Genomic DNA, 17,494 nt, shown 5'->3' with positions numbered 1-17,494 from the left:
GGGGATGACAGGCATGCACGGTAAAGTTTGAACCCAGGATGCAGAAAAAAAAAAAATCCCTTCAACCGCTGGACTAGTGTCGAAAACTTCAAATTTTCAATCTCTTCTCGCATAATACCCACGTTGTAAAAGCTCTCAACATTCAACAATTTTCAATGTATGTTATAGATCAAGCCTTCCAATCACTACTCATAATGCCCAACTTTGACTTAGTGTGCCTTTATTAGTACTAGAAAATTGCTTCATAGAGGGACCAAGTTATTGAACTCATTGAACATCCCACTCTCGAAGTAGATGTCGGCAAAGACCACCATTCATCTTCTTCTTTTTTGTCTTTTTCTTTTCTTTTCTTTTTTAAAAAAACTCATTTTGAGACCTGTGTTTGTATTAAATTGACAAATTAAATCTTGTATAAATAATTTTGCGAATTTGACCTTATAGTGGTTATCTTTAGACAACTCTATCCCATTAATCTCAATTGCTAACATAAATTCATTTACTGTGTTAAAGCTTGTTGAGGTAGGAAAGTATTAACCATATAATAAACAATTTTGGTGAAGTTGTTCAGTCCCAAGTTTTTCTTCTCAAACAAATTTTTTTAAATGGAAATAATTCGAGTTTTATAAAACAATTACGTGACTCTCCCAATTGGATTTGTTTATTTTATTTTCTTAAAATTAGAACCTATCATCTTTATTAAAATTGTCACATGAGTAATATTTCTCCCCTCAACGAGCATCGTCATATCTACCTATTGGATTTCTATTAAAAATTAAGGATACTTGGACCAAATATCCCTCATGTAAAGAATGTAAGATTAAATGTGTAAAATAACTCACAAAGTTTAATTTGTGGGTTTTAAATAAACACCAGGCATTAGGGTATTTTTTTTTTTTTTAATATATACTTATAACATACACACAATAAGAGAAAATACTAACAATAAAACTTGTCAAATAATTATCTTAACTTAAAAACTTAAATTTATAGATGATGTTTTAATATATTATTTATATTATTATCATTCACCAAACTTGTCAAATAAGTATCTCAATCGATTCATCATTTATGATGCACACCTATCAATTATTATCAACCACCAAACTTGTACAGGGATTTGCCATTTATGATTATGAATCCATTTGAAAATATAGTGTGGTTTTTTTTCCCGTGAAATCCACATAAAAAAATAAGAAAAAACATCTAAAACTTGTTTTTAATAGTGACATCTTATATATTAAATGAATTTTATATATATATATATATATATATATATATATATATATATATATATATACTATCACACCCAATCAAACCAGACTCCTGAAGACACCCGTATGTTGCTTCCTATCCATATTGAAGGTGAAATCCTTACCCGATGTCCCAATCAACTAAATATCCCCTTGGGACTTTTCTACAAAGCGTTGTGAGGAGGCTCTCAACTTTGAAAAACTGCCCTCTAATAAAGGCCGCCAATCTCATTGTTTGCCTTTCCTATCCTTAGATATTACTCCCACCTTGCACAGCAATTTATAATCATTCACAAACTAAACATAACAAGACTATCTAAAAAAATAAATATCATGAATGATAATCGATACTTTATAAAGATAAGTTTCTTTATTCAACTTGGTTTTTGGTAAAGAATCATTTTAATTCAATAGCTTAAATTTTTAGGTGAGATTTCAAAGTATGATTTATATTATTCACTAACACATTTCTTTAAGTGAAAACTCTTCGGGCTAAAAACTTGCACAAGCTAATATTACATTGTATTTGATTTTTATCAAAAAAAAAAATAGTAAAATTCAAACTCACAACCACTTAGTTATCAAGACTCTGATACATATTAAATAATCATCTCAATCCAATAATTTAAACTATTAAGTGAGGTTTCAAGATATGATTTATATTATTTTATATAATTTTTTCTCTTGAATATTTTCAAATAATTTAAATTCATTACTAAAAAACTTAATGAAAAATAATTTCTAACTTGCACCTCTTCAATACAAAACTAATTTTCTACCTATAAAAGATCTAGAGAGCAGATTTTCTTTTCAATCATGGTAGGGGATATTTGAAGGGATATTTGAGGCAGTAGGAACGTCGTTCATGCTTTAAAGCTTAGAGGCACATGGGATAAAGATAAGATCCGACAACCACCCAAACTAATGAATCTTTTCCTGCTTTCTTTTCAGTCGACTTCACCTGTAAGTTCAAACTAAAGTAATTATGAAGAGAACTGAAGCTCGGCGGCCCGCATAGATTATAAAATTATTATGGCTCTCAAGACTCCAAATCCTTTCATCTCCATGCAGCCGAAGATCTTATGGCTAAAAATATTTTGAAAAAAAAAAAAAAAAAAAACACAAAACCAGTGGTCTAAGCCTGTGCCTTGCTTTCCGACGGGAAACAATCATTCTAAATACATATGCATAGCATGATGATATTGTGCCTCGGGTACACAAACCAGTGCAATTAGAACATCACGATAATTATTTACCCAAAGAGTTTTATACTCTATAGATTATAAATAAATAAATTAGCTCTCTTCCTAAAAATTATCAAGCAATATACTCTGTGAGATATAGATTAAACCTTTACCATAAAGTTTTAAAGTACTATATTGGTAAAATAGGCATGGATGAAGAATGAAAATGGCTTCTCCATCAAAGTAAACCTTTTCCTCTTTTTTTTCTTTCTTTTTAATCCACTTATTTTACATAGCTTATATATGTGCTCACATGGAATGGAACTCATGCAATCATCACTGTTAAAGGGGAAAAGGACTTAAAATAACTCCTAGATCACATGGGTATTGGAATCTAATCAATACTATTTAATTTCTTTTTTCAATATATATATATATATATATATATATATATATATATATTCCAAAGCATACCAGATTCATAGTGTGTAAATCTCCTCTTTGCTGGCATTGGTATTGTCCCATGTACATTGATAAAATTAATGCAAGTAAATTGAATATTATAAGTAGACCGTAACTATTTTTTTATTATATTAATAATTATTTAAAATTTATACAGGTGCAGTGAGTCGCTCTCAAAACCCAAAAACTGTTTGGGGTGTGTTTGTTTTTTTTTTTCTTTAAAAAATTGAAATCCTTGACGATTAAGATTGAGAGTCAATGTATTGTTAATTTTTTATTTATTGCATGAAGTTGACATTTTGTTAGGTGATTTTTATAGGCAGATAGAACATTCCCTTTGTAGATCAAAGCTTATAAATATACTAGATTAGTGTGTTAATATATTTAATTTGTCATAACATGAAGATTGTAGTTAAAAAATAATTAATATAAATTAGTAGTTTATCATCAAAAAAGCATGCTAAACAAAACTATGTTCAAGAAAATACTAAAATTTATATATGTTTAAATTAATTATACGTACTTAAATTAAAATAAAAAAGATACTTTCTTGTCGAAGTACTTTAAAATAATAAATCTTTTGTTGTTGTCAATAATGAATTCTTTATCTTTAAAATTTTATTGCTCTTAACTTGTGCAACTAGAAAGTATGCAATATGCCTCCCAAGATTCCAACAATATTATCTTAGTTTAAATGCATTTCTAAATCAAGATTTTTGAACCAAAAATATGAAACTTAAATATCTCTCAACAATATAAACCTAAACTTTAAATTTGAAAGGAAAATCAAAACATAAAATGAGAATAAAACACTAAAACATGAGGTGGGGAAGAATATGTAAAAATCTAAAAAATTCCTAAGTTAACTCTTCATTCACCCTCTATTTCATAGTGAATTTTAAAAAATAAAAGGTTGAAGAATCAATAAGGATTAATTCTCACTATTACCAATCTTTAATTAACCATCATAAACCAATAAACCAATAATTAAATCTAAAAAAAATCAAAGATTCTTTGTGATTAATTTCTTATTCCCCCATAATTTTTTTAATTAAAACAAACTTCCAACATCTATTTTGCTTAATTTCCCTTCAACTCATAAACATACATCATATTCTTCCCACTAAATATTCTATTTAGTAATGTGGCTCAATTTTTTGAAAAAAATATTTTTCTTTTGAAAAATAATGTTTTTAAAATGTTTTTCCAACTACTTTTAATATAATAATATAAAAAATAAAAAATAAAAAATAAATTATTTTAATATATTTTTTACAAAAATATCATGTACAATATTATCAAACAAACATTAAATAAAGTGAGAGAGATGGAAAGCTAAAAGAATTATTGGAATCACCTAAAAAAGGTTTGCTAAAGCAATACCTAAAAATCAAGTTGATTCTTAAAAGTGTAAAACGCTTTTCCCATCCTTTATGGAAGTTTCTTGTATCCTTCACAAACGCAGACAAAAAATGAGAGCATGCAATTATCAAAATAAATAAATTAAATTAAATTAAATTAAAAATCATGCACATTGCACAATGTATCATGATGTGCATCACATCACATACATGATATGAATCATGTATTCCCATTTGCCAGTCCACTCCCCTTGATGATTGCTGCACGTCCAAGTCGCCATGTACGCACGTGTAAACATAGACTAAGTGCAGGGTAGCGGGGCACCCCTTTTTTAGCAAACCGGATTTTCTTTTTTATTCCTTTTTTTCTTTGTTCCTCTCAATTTTACCTTCTCCGATGCTTCTCATGCATATTCAACCATGCCGTTTTTAATGCATAACGATTAGTTTGATTCTTCTAGGGATCAATTTAATGAAAACATTGATTAAGTTCGAATTTAGAACATATTAAATTTCATATGATAATATCTTTCACGATATATTAACTTAAAATCTAGCTTAAATTAATAATTCAATTTAGACGAGTTTAGATATTAATTCAGTCAAATATAGATGAATAAATAGATTAATCTAGATAATTATTTTAAATTTTACTGTTATTTGACCGATAAATTCTAAAAGGGAATTTAATTTTTACTAAAAATAACTTTGTTACATTAAAAAAAAAGGGTGAAACAAGAGCGATTTATTATTATAATTTAGAATCAAATTAAGGTGGGCTTAGTGATAATTAATTAATTAATTAATTACCCTAGTGAAGGAAGAGGCCAAAGAAATTCCCCACCCCGCTTTCGCTTTCGATCGACATACTAAAGCGGAGGAAATTGCCGAAGACTCCAGCGCAGAGTCAAGTCCACGCACAACATCAGGCGAGCACTGGCATCATGGCACCTATAATTACTATTCGTATAGCATAGCTCCACCTACATTACTGGCTAGCCTAGTATGGTGACGGTGATGTGAAGATCGCCATGGACGTGCATGTTTCGACATGTATAAACTGGAAGACAAGGAAGGCAGAGACAGAGAGGTAGAGCTAGGGTTTCTCATCGGGAAAATGCTTTTGCTCAATGCATCGAGCAAGAGGACAAATAACACTACAAGAATGAAAGACAGCTGCAATTTGGGGCTACACTCCTCTCTCTTTCTACATGTCTGTTTCTGAACCTATGGCCTGGAATATATGTTTGCGCTCTGCAGTGCGAACCAGCCCCTCGGGCTCAGCCTCCCCCAGGACAACAAATAAGGACACCGGACAAAAAGTTAACTAGGCGTGTTTTGCAGGTTCACGGTCCAGTTTTTTCAAATTATTGGTAGGCCCCAGCCCTCCGATACCACTCTTTTTGCATTAAAAATGGCTTGTTATTATATACATATATATATATATATACTCTCACTTCAATGGCGCAGGGCCCTTCCTATGGTTCTAGTTCTCTCCCTTGTGTAAGGAAGGACACTAGACAATTTTCTGTTGGCTTGTAGACTTCGAGCTGAAAGGGATGACTCATCTAAGAATATTATTTTAAAGTTTCTTTTTAATATAAAAAAACCAAATAAACCACCCACATTAGCTTGGCGTTGATGATAGGGATTGGAATTAGGTGGATATTGGTAGGTGCGGCAGGGTTCTTTTTGGCCAAGAATCTCTGCGAGGGCATCGTCACAATTTCTTTAACTCCACGGGCAAAACACCATTTACAAGACCAGATCCTGGCGTGGATATACACCACCAAAATTAACCACAAGAGCCAATCCTCCTAGAGTTGTGTGATAGCATCGTCTCACCAAAAGGAGAGCCCCTGGTTCATGACCACCTAGAGTTACTGGCATTTAAATAGAAACAAAGACCTGCGCAGAGCGCAGTCACAAAATTACATTAAATCCAAATAAACTATATATACTCCATTAATCCAAAACCTTCAAAATATTCCAAAATCAAGATCCTCCAACCAGACCAAATAGATAATCATTGTAATTGGCGTCTATCACCACCACCCATAACCGAAAACCCCCTCCCCCCACTCACTCTATTCATTATTATTTACATTTTAGCTCATTTTATATAATTACTAGCACTGCTTAAACACCTTGACCTCACATGATAGAGCATGCATTAGGGTTCTCATCATTAAACTGCAAATGATCTGGGTAAGCCTGAACAGGTCGATAGCCCTGGTGCGGTGCATGCCCGAATCCATACCCCTGGTGCGGTGCATGCCCGAATCCATACCCCTGATGCGGTGCATGCCCGAATTCATACCCATACCCGTAATCCGGTCCATGTGAAGCATAAACAGGTTGACCCACATAACCATTTCCATATATTGGTTGACCCATGTATCCGAATCCAGGTTGCACCGTGAACTCCATCCTGTTGATCTCTTCCAATTTTGCAGCAGCAGCAGCATCTTGCCCACCACCATTCCCACCGCCACCTTTCTTCTTTCCACCGCCACCTTCAGCAGCATTCTCAGCTTCCTTACCACCTTCCTTCTCCTTCTTCGGTGGCACAATGTCCACTGGCCTCTTAAGCCTCTCCTTCAGAGTCTCAGCCAAAGCCTTCACGTCCATCGTCCCTTTGACCGTCACCAATTCCGTCTTTGTGTCAATTCCTATCTCTTGCACACCTACAAAAAATTAAAATATTAAAGTTGATTAGTACTTAATAATTACTAATTAATCAGCAGCATTAAAAAATTTAACGCCGTGACTTGAACGGAAGGGAAGGTTTTGAAAACGTATATACCTTTGGTCCTGAGGACTATCTTTTGAATCTTCTTAATACAACCCTGGCAGTGAAGTCCCAGCTTTAGTACCGCCGTGCTCACCGGAGCCTGTTAACATTTAAATAATAACGGCAAGTCATTAATTAATTAATCATAAATCATTACAATTAATAACAAAAGAATCCCGACATTAACCAAAAAAAAAAAAACGTTAAAACAAAGGCTTAGGCTCTAAATTTTTTAAGCAATACCTCTTTTGGTTTAGCAGCAGAGTCTGGTTTTTTGTCATTGGATTTCTTGTCCTCTTTGTTGCCGCTGCCGTTGTTATTTTTGTTGGTGTCTTGTTTTTGGGGTTGTGGAGAGATGAGGTCGACCTGCTTCTTGGTTTTAAGGTGGAGATAGTCTCTGACTTTCAAAGGATCAATCTTTCCTGTAACAGCAAGCTTGTTTGAAGATGGCTCTGCTTTCACTGTCTCTACGCCTACAAAAACCCCAAAAACAAAACCCATTAAAGAAACAGCAAAAACCCAGTTACAGGATCTGCGTAGCAAAAAAGGGAATAGAAATCTTATACTGAGAAGGAGAAAAACAGAGTAAAAAGAGATAATCTTTAGAATCTGCTTATGCAAAAAAAAAAAAAAACCTATAAGGTTAAAAGAAAATGGGTACCTTCAAAAGCACGAGCAGATTTGACAATTTTAGAAACACATCCTTCACAATGCATTTCCACTTTCAAAAGCACAGGGACTGGGCCTTTCTCTTCCTTCTTTCCTCCCCCGTCACTGCCTTTGCTTTTCTCTTCCTCTTTCTTCTCTACTTCGTTGTTGTTGTTGCTGCTGTTGTTTTTCTTCTGCAAAACAGAAAGGAAAAAAACCCATTATAGCTAATTAGAAAGGATCCAAATATAAACTATGAGTTAACTCAGAGAAAGAGGTAACCTCTAGTTTTGAGTGGGTTAACTCACCTTAGCCATTGTGAGTTTCAGCGCTGTTTCTGCTTCTAGAGAATGGTGGAACCAGGGGGGAAAGAGAGAGCTATGAGTCGTAGAGAATGTTGGAGTCCTATTTATAGGGGAGTGAATGGAGGTGGGCAGTCATGAGTACATGATGATGATGATGATGATGATGATGGTAAATCACATGTATGTATGTCATGTAATCACACCATACCATAGCATAAATAAATCATAGCAATGTAAAGTGGACTTTGTTGGATTTATGTGCTTTCTAAGGTTTTGGGCATGTTTCTCGGTGGGGAAGGAGAGACGTCTGTGTATTTCCTGGCAGGAAAGCCCAGTGTAAAGCCTTCATTGGATTTATTGGGTTGCGTCTGCTTGTCTCTCTGTCTGTATGCCTGTGTTAATGGAATGGCTTTAAATTTGGTGGATGTGACACACTCACTCTCAAGTAATTGACACCTTGTTCAAGCTTCTTCCCATGGTGCTAAGCGTGTAAATCAATCGACTGTAGCTACATCCATGTGCATTGATTTTGCTGCTGATACCATGTGCATTGTTCCTCATTGTGTAAGACTTCCAAAGTGATGATTGAAGCTTCCTTTGATGAATATAGCGTAATGTGGAAGTTGATAGGGGAAGCATCTATGAGTTGCAAGGCGACAAGTTCTTCCCCTCTTTTGGTCGGGTCTTGGATATGAGTTTAATCCAGAAACATGCGAGTAATGTGGAAGTTGATCTTAAATGTTCCGGTAACTGAAATATGTATAGAAAAGTGAATTGAATGCATCTAAACCAAGTAATTCTTTCGTTTCATGCCAAATGAATTGTTGATTTATAAATTCAAATGAAAAAACCTCATAGCAATTAGTGTATAAAATAAATATTTTTTTTTTTACCAATTTAAAAACAAACGAGAAATTTATCCTTGTTAAGAAACTAGATATGAAAATTTAATTATCTTTTTTTAGATCACGATCTTGAAGATGCACCTCTATATGTATATGTATTAGAAAAATTATATAAATTCTCATAGATGATTCTTACAAATAATGCATGTATTATGCTCAAATTCTAAATCAAACGATTATGCATGATTAATTTATAAACTTATTTGAAATCAATAGGCAGGTATTTAGTGCATCAAATAAATAAAAACTTTTGTGCAATTGCAGAGTAGCGAGGAATTTCTCCTTGAGGAACAAAAATAATTGTTTACCTATGAAATTTCTAATTTTTGCTATTGGATACTCAATATTAAATAATAAAATTAAAATATTAAATTAATAAAAAAATATTAAAATAGATCAATATTGATTCAATTTAATATTTTTTGATATTTAAGGTTTGACATGATATTTTCATCATGATTTGTGAAGTTTGATGATGATTATTTTTTTTATTTTTTTTATTATATTGATTTATTAATTGTTTCTCCTTCTTAAAATATAATAACAATACTCTGATATTATTTTTTTTCAGCTGCGAAGAAATTGACCAGACTCACGGCGAATCACGAACATCATTCTAGTTATCGTCACTTGCCCCTGACTGAAGAAGTTCGCAAGCAAATGAGGACACTATATATATATATAACTTCAAATTACTTTCTTATTGATTTATATCAACTAGTCATCTCGTTAAGTACTGTACACACATATGACATATATTGTTCAAGTAATTTTTATGAATATTTGTGAAATAACCTAGACAACTAAAATGGAAACTAGTATTTTTTGTTATAGTGGTTAAATCCGACCTAAAAATTGAACCGGTTAAAAGATCATATCCCGAATTTTATGAACTAATCCAGATTAATCCATAAAACCCAGGTTATTTAAGAGTCGGTTGGGTTAATTTATATCTACATTCTCTGGCTCCTTGACATGCTTTCCGGGACAAACTTGTTTGTTTCTTTATCGCTTTAACCTCCTCTTTCACTCTTTCCTTTTTGCTTTCATTTATTGCACGGCAAAAGAGCTCAGCTTTCTTTGAATCTGCCTCACCTCATTTTGAAAGCCTTTCCCCTGCCGCAAAATGACCAAATAAGGGTGGAAACCCCGACCCCTGCCGCAGCTCCTATTTGGCCAAGAAACCTCGCTTCTGGGCTCATAATCGTACCTCTTTTGCACGAATCTGCTTTTATTGCCTGCTATTGAATCAGATGCAAGTCTTTTGAAATGCCTTGGTAACCTCCTTCATGCCATTGCCGGCATAAATGTTCTTTTTTTTTTTTCTTTTTCATTGGTAGATTGTGAAGCATAGTCCTTGCTCTTTGATGCCCCATGCTTTAAAGCTTAAAAACACCATATAAACCCTCTGAATGATAAAATTAGAAGTCATAAATTTTTTAACAAAATAAATAAATAAAATAAGAAATTAAAAAGTAGAAGGATTGAATCAAAAAAACATTTATGCTTCCCCATTAGTATGTTAGAACGAGATGATAACTGTTTTTTAATCAATTGTGGCTTGAAGCAGTTTTTTTTTAAACAGCTGTTTAGTTTTTTTCGGATACATCCGGATTAGTTTTTTTCGTCAAATATGTGTGCTTTATTTTTTTGGATTTTTAATTTTCTTTTTATGACTGCAAAGGTCCAGGATTACATATTATTCTTTTATTATTATTATTATTATTATTAAGGATATTCAGACCAGCTTGCGCACACTTCGACTGGCCCTACAGGCTCCGAAGTTAACGATCATGTAAGTTTCTAATGATCCTGAAAAATTTGTGAGACTCAAACTGGTGATCTCTTAAATAACAAATCTAGAACATAACCAGTTAAGTTATACCCTTCATTGTTGGATTGCACATTATTCTTTGTCTTATGTAATTGGAATATCTATGTCGTTTTGGGATCATCCACCTTGCTGTTATTTTGTTCTTCGCTATTTTTTTCTTATCTTTGTTAGCAACCATGTTATTTGAATTTGTTATCATAAACACATACAAGTATAACGATGGGGATAGGGTGTGTAACAATAGGGTCAGAATTTTTCTTCTGTTTTTACACGCTGCCCTCTGTTTCATTGAGTTTCAGATTTTTCTCTTCGTTTTTTTTTCAAGTTTTTATCTGGTTCAATTAAGCGGTGTTAATGATGCCTTCTATGTTTATGCAGAGTCAACACAAGTTGGCTTTGCAGTTCTGCATTTTTCTTGGCCTTTGGTATTTATACCTGCTGTTGCATGTTTGAGCACCTCTGTTTTGTATCTGTAGAATGATGCACGAGTTTTAGGTTTTTTTTTTTTTTTTTTTTTTTCTTTTTTTAAAACTATTTTCACTGCTTAAGGTTACGTTTTTGGGAGGGCATCATGGCCACTGTTATTCTATTTACGCATGCCTCTATTAAGGCTCTTTTATGCTTCCATTTACCTGGTTAGCATAACTTTTTATTTTTTTTCTTATGTAACCGTTTCTTTGATGCTATGTCATTATAAGAGTTTCATTTCCGAGAGAGTTTTTTCAAACCAATGTGGCTTTGTTTGTTCGTGCTTTTTTTTTTTTTTTTTAATTTGTTCACCTTTTGTAGTAAACATCACTAAGTTTACGTTTTTGCTCAAAGTTTATGTTTTTGCTATCTCTATTTGAGCGAGCAAGGTGGCTGATTACCTGGCTTTCTTCTTCTTTTTCTGTTTTAACTATAGTAATTTGACCAGTATAATTGGACTAATTCTTTAAAATTCTAAAGTTAAAAATCAAATAAATTTTTAATGATCATGAGATTTATGACATTCAAACTAGTAATTTTTTGGGAACAAACTCAAGAATTAATTGAACTATATTTTTTAAAAATTACTCAGTTTTTATTTGGACTATATATACATATTATTTTTTATTTTTATTTTTATTTTGTTGTGTTGCTGTCTAGGGTGAAGAAGTTTTATTAGGGGTTGTTGTTGGAGAACTAATAGCGTTGATTAGGATATCACCTTGGTCATTTCTTTTTTGAGAAGGAATATTTAATTCCCTGGCTTTTGTACCGTTATTTGTTGGGGAAAAAAAGAATAATTATCTAAGGCTCAGTCATCTGTTTTTTTTTTAGAGCTAATAAAAAGAGATGATTTGTTCTTTTTTCCTATCATGTATGTCTGTTTTGTCAGAGGTTAGAGAATGAATTTCCAGTAAAAAAATCTTTCACAACATGAGAACGTGGTCGCCCTTTTATCAAACAATTAAATTGGATAAAAACTGCTGCTTTGGCACCGTATGAGCACTACGTTCTTAAAAAAAAAAAAAAAAAATTTGTTAAATTTTTTTTGATGTTTTGAATTATTTATCTCAAAAATAATTTTTAAAATATAAAAAAAAATATTAATTTAATATATTTTAATATAAAAAACATTTTAAAAAACATTATTTTTAATATATTTACGTTGTCCGTAAAAGATCAAGTAAAGTTTGTTAAGGATGCCGACAGATGCAACAAAAAAATGTTTGAAATTGCATACAATCTTATTAGATAATTAAGTTAGAAGGGAAAATCAATTCATGTATTAAATTAGATTGGTGGCTGCATGCATAACCGCCACATGATTAAAAAAAAAAAAAAAATCCTATTTAAAAAAGAAGTTTATTGTAAAAAAAAAAAACATAATTAAAAAAATCTAGAGACAAATATTGATCAAGGTGTATCATATAACAACAAAGATCTTTTACTTGGTTTTGTTTAGGCAATTTATTTATTAAAATAAATTAGTAACATCAACTAAAAACACACACATAAAAGTTTAAAAATGAAATAAAATAAAAAAATATAATATCATGCAAGGTTTCACATCTTAAAAATATTATAAAAAATACAATATTTTTTTTATTCTAAAAAAAACTATAATATTTTTAAAAAATACAAATAAATCATATTAACCTCCTCAAAAAACTAAATAGACCAATATAATTAAAAAAATTAGTTTCAATTTAAAAAGTACTAGATATGCCACAAAAAAATAACACAGGGGTGTTAATCAAAGCCATAAAGTGTAGAAAACTTTTTAAAAAGATATATAAAAAAGACATTTATTAAAAAAAACATAAAAAAGAGAAAAAAGAGAAAACAAATGAGAGTAAGTGCTGCTATGCCCGGTGAGTTAAGCCGAATGCCTGTTCGCGGGCCCTTTTTTTTCAAGTTAATGGGGCAGGTCTTGGGCTGGCATAGGTTTCAAAAGTAATTAGGGTAAAGTACAAAAAACATTTAATGGTTATATTTGATTCAAAATAATATATATATAAAAAAAAAACATAAAAAATCAGCATATCTTGTAAAAAAATAAAAATAGGTTACATGTTTTTTTTAATTTAAAAAATGCAAAATTTGATACAAAGTTAAAAAAAAATCAATAAAACATTTGAGGGGCGAAAACAAAGAACAGAAACGGAAAAAAAATATGGATAAACCTTTTTAATTATGGCTAATCTCTCTTAGTTCTTAACCTGGGCCCAACTAAGACACTTGATTTGTACAAGTTTAATGTTCAAGGGTGAGATAATTTTATTTAAGTGTTTTTAAAAAAATAATTTTAAAAAGAACAAGATCTAACAAAAAAAATACCAAAAAAAGAGAGGCAATACTATGTTAATTTAATTTCGAAGTATGGAATAAATGAAATCAAGTGCTGTTATGCTTGGTAAGTGAGGCCAAATGCCTGGTCGCAAGCCTTTTGTTTTCATGTTAAAGGGGTTAGGTCTGTTTTCAAGTTAATGGGGTAGGTCTTGGGCTGGCTCGAGTTTTAGGAGTGATTGGGACAAAGAAAATCAAATTTGGTGGTTATATTTTATTAAAAAAAAAAACATTTTTTAAAAATAAATTGGACATATGTCAAAAAAACAAAACTCTAGGTGACATGTTTTATTTTATTTTTAAAAATGCAAAATCTCATACGAAGTTAAAAAAAATGTAATAAAACTTTTGGTGATGAAGAAAAAAATTAACATAAAAATGGAAAAATCAGGGTGAGCCTTCTTAACCAACGTTAATTTTTTAAAGCTGCAAATCATTTAGTTTCAAACCTTGGCCTAACAAAGATGCTCGATGTAATACAAATTTAATATTGAAAAGTGAGGCAAGTTAATTATTATTTTTTAATAAAAAAATATTTTTAGGAAGAACAAGATCTAAAAAACTAAATAAGGCAATATCAAACCAATTTAATTTTGAAGGATAAAAAAATTAAATAAGTCTAATTTATATATATAAAAAAACCATCTTGGATGAGGTGGATCTAGCAAAGGCAAAGAAAAAAAATACGAGGTCACCCATTTCACTCTAACAAAGCAAAAAAATTCTTATAAGAAGTGTGAGAAAATGTCAGGTTACAAAAAACAAAAAGTCCAACTCAACCAATCTTAACTTTTATAACTTGAGACTAAAGATATGAGATGGGGATAAAGTAAAAAAAAAATAAAAAAAAAATTATAACAAATTACAAAACTCAAGACCCAATATGTTAGTGTCAAATTAAGATAATTGTTGCACGTGTACAGCGTCGTGGTGATGCGTCCACTCTAGGATTGTATATGGAAAATGGGTGAGACAAGGGTTTCTTGTCTTTTATTAGTGGAAAGAGAATTAGAGTCGCCACCTAGTATTTTGATCATTAGAAACCCTAATTGATTTCAGAGATCGGTTACGAAGATTAGTTGCGTAAATAAAAAGTATTAGCACCCAAATACATATTATTTGAAGTAAACTATATTGTTTAATTGCTTGATAAAGGTGAAATTATTGTTATGTTTCCTAATTATTGGGCATGTCTAAGTTTTAAGATAAGTCCTCCTCGGTAAGTGACACGATCAAAGAGTTGATGTCTTCTCCCAAGTGCAGAAGTGTCAAAGTAATAAATAACCCGGTAAAACCGGGGTTGATTCACATGAAGGTCAACTATATAAATTATAAATAATATATATAATTAACAAAGAGTTAAAGAGATCTTTGAAATGTGAGATTAATAAGAGGATTAAACAATGATAAAAATAATTGTCAATATTAGAGGATTCACTAATGATATTAAAAATAAGTATAGTATAAACTTCTTTTATTACTCAACTGGAAACCACACACAAATAAGGTTCCAATCGGATGATTTATCTTTAATAGTTTATTATAAATTTTTAACATGATTATATTAATTATATTATTTTAGTAACATCATATTTTTAAATATTGTCTATTCATGATGCTAACTTATGTTAATAATAAATCAAGTTCCTCTCATAACAACGATGTCAGCTGAAGATTATAAAGGATCAAGCATTTTATTGTATCAAGTGTTATACAATACAAATCTAGATTAATCATTTAACAAGCAAGGTATTAAGAATTAGTAAGATAAAAAGATAAGATATATTAATAACAAACTTTCTTGGATATAAATATTGAAGTCCATGTTGAGTTTATATTATACATATTCTAACACCATTAGTGAAACCTTTTCACTTTGACATAATTAACTTAGCTAAACATTATGAAGAAGAGAAATATAAATAAAAAAAGATACAAACATAACTATGATATAAGTTAACTAAGAGTAGTAAAGGAAATGAAAAGCATAAATAAGAGATTAATAAAAATAAAACATGAAATAAAACTTGAACATTACAAAGAGAAAAAACAAGAAAATGATTCTGATTTAAAAACTAAGATGCCTAAATGTATGGCAAATGCCTCCTTTTATAGGCTAAAAAGAACTATTCATTTTGTAATTAACTATTGAATTAGTGGCCAACTATTGGCTTAGTGGACTTTGTGGTTTAGGTGTGGATTTGTTTTATGGATGAAATGGTGTTGTTCCAATCAGAATTTGGCAAAGTGGTCTTCATAAAAGTTATAGGAATCTATCTTAGCTTTCCATAAAAATAAAAAAAAGTGCTTATTTAGACTTTTAGAACCCGAGATATGAATTGGACACTGAATAATGTTTGGGCTGCAGGACAGATTCGGGCTTCTCTTTTGATGATAAGATTTGTACTTGAAAATTACAGAATTAAGTCTTGGACTCTTCATGAATGTTTTAGGCCTATGTCTTAACTTTCTAGCCATATAAATCAGACAGAAATCCAAGATCTACAGCTCTAAATATGACCCATTGACTGAATGGTGTTCTAGTTTGATTTGAACTAGCATATCTTATATAAGCTTAGTCATTTCTTTGTCTTTTCATTTTCAATAGTTAATCACATAAATCAATCCTTTGAATTGTGAGATATGCCTGCATTTAAAATAAGCATTTACCATAAATTAAAGCTATCTTATATTATCAGACTTTTTATTATAAAACATACTTTAAGTTAGGGAATTTAATGATATTTTAAGTGCAATATGATGATATAAAACCTTAATGAGAATGCAATTTTAAATACTAATCACACCCCCAAACCAGTTTATTCGAGGGAGGGGGGCGTTATTAGTACTTAATGATACTTTAAATACTTATCACTTTTACGACGAGAAAGAGGGAGTTCACAATGGCTACTCTATCTTTGGCAAGGAGTTGGGTTAGTGGTGGTCAAGCTGGTGGCAAACGAAGGCCACAGTGGAGAGAGAAAGAAAGAAGAAAAGGTGGTAGAGAAGAAAAAGCTGAGGGAAAAAGATGTTTTTTTTGTTGATTTTGGACCTAAAAAGATGTTTTTTTTTTTGTCGATTTTGGACCTAATTTTCTCTCCCCCTCTAGCCATGAAAATCAAATCTATTTATAAGGGGTGGAAGATGGACATTTTGTCTTTTATGGTGTCAAATATCAGCCCTTGGTTCTACCTGAAAGCATCCCAACCATTAGTTGAAAGTAGCAATGATGAATTATCAATTTTATGCAGGAAAATGTTTAGTCAGGTTGGCTACTTTGGGGTGGTGCCACTGTCTTTTAAGCATTGATAAACCTGAATGGTTAACACTGGCATATAGTAAAGTGTCAAGTGATTATTTTGGTGAATGTTTTGTCAAATTTGGGGGAGAAACAAGACATCAAATGGCTTGGGAAGGAGGCCACTTAAACAACCTCTCTAAAAAAGAAGATGAACAATCATCTTCAAAACAACGTTGTTTTGACCAATCGCATTTTAGTCCTTTAATGTGTGATTTATTCCTAATTACATCCTTGTTTGGCTTCAAACTTTCAATTTTGTTCAATTTTACCCTTAACGAACTTCAATTCAAGCCCCAGATTTCAACGCTTTTTCTCTTTGGTCATTGGTTTTGAATTTATGTAATTTGATCGTCAATGGATCAATAAACTTTCAATTTCTTCAATTTAGCCCTTGATTCAGTCAATTTAAGTTCCTCTTTTATGCGCCTTTTCCAATTTGGTCCTTGGTTTTGGATTTCTTTAATCAAGTTCCTAATTAGCTATCAAACTTTAATATTTATGCAATTAAACCCCTGATTTGACCAAATCAATTGTTAATAAATTATAATTTTACCCCTGAACTTTAACTTCTTCCAATTAAAGCCCTATTGACTTACAAAACAATTTTTCTTGCAATCAAACTCTCCATAAAATCAA

At 31.3% G+C, this 17,494-nt stretch overlaps 1 protein-coding gene across 2 annotated transcripts; it reads right to left on the bottom strand.

Moving 5' to 3' along the window:
* Positions 1-6,193: 6,193 nt before the first annotated feature.
* On the bottom strand, positions 6,194-8,157 carry LOC118034766 (heavy metal-associated isoprenylated plant protein 3). Of its 2 annotated transcripts, none has more exons than XM_035040154.2 (5): positions 8,008-8,157; positions 7,713-7,893; positions 7,295-7,524; positions 7,064-7,151; positions 6,194-6,944 (listed from the first exon to the last, which is right to left on the bottom strand). In XM_035040154.2, exons 1-5 carry the CDS (start codon positions 8,014-8,016, stop codon positions 6,412-6,414), a joined length of 1,041 nt encoding a protein of 346 aa, XP_034896045.1. In that variant the 5' UTR covers positions 8,017-8,157; the 3' UTR covers positions 6,194-6,411. The 2 variants fall into 2 exon arrangements, with proteins under 2 accessions (XP_034896045.1, XP_073267358.1); XM_073411257.1 differs by having other exon boundaries at positions 7,982-8,094.
* Positions 8,158-17,494: the final 9,337 nt, after the last annotated feature.

Source organism: Populus alba, chromosome 9 (assembly GCF_005239225.2).
Source record: "Populus alba chromosome 9, ASM523922v2, whole genome shotgun sequence".
NCBI lineage: Eukaryota > Viridiplantae > Streptophyta > Magnoliopsida > Malpighiales > Salicaceae > Populus > Populus alba.
This window is presented reverse-complemented; position numbering and strand designations above follow the sequence as displayed.

Excerpts from the sequence above, each read along its gene's own strand:
- LOC118034766 (XM_035040154.2), bottom strand. Across the intron at positions 7,152-7,294 it reads CTGCTGCTAAACCAAAAGAG|GCTCCGGTGAGCACGGCGGT; the intron begins GTATTGCTTAAA and ends AAATGTTAACAG. Across the intron at positions 6,945-7,063 it reads GATAGTCCTCAGGACCAAAG|GTGTGCAAGAGATAGGAATT; the intron begins GTATATACGTTT and ends AATTTTTTGTAG.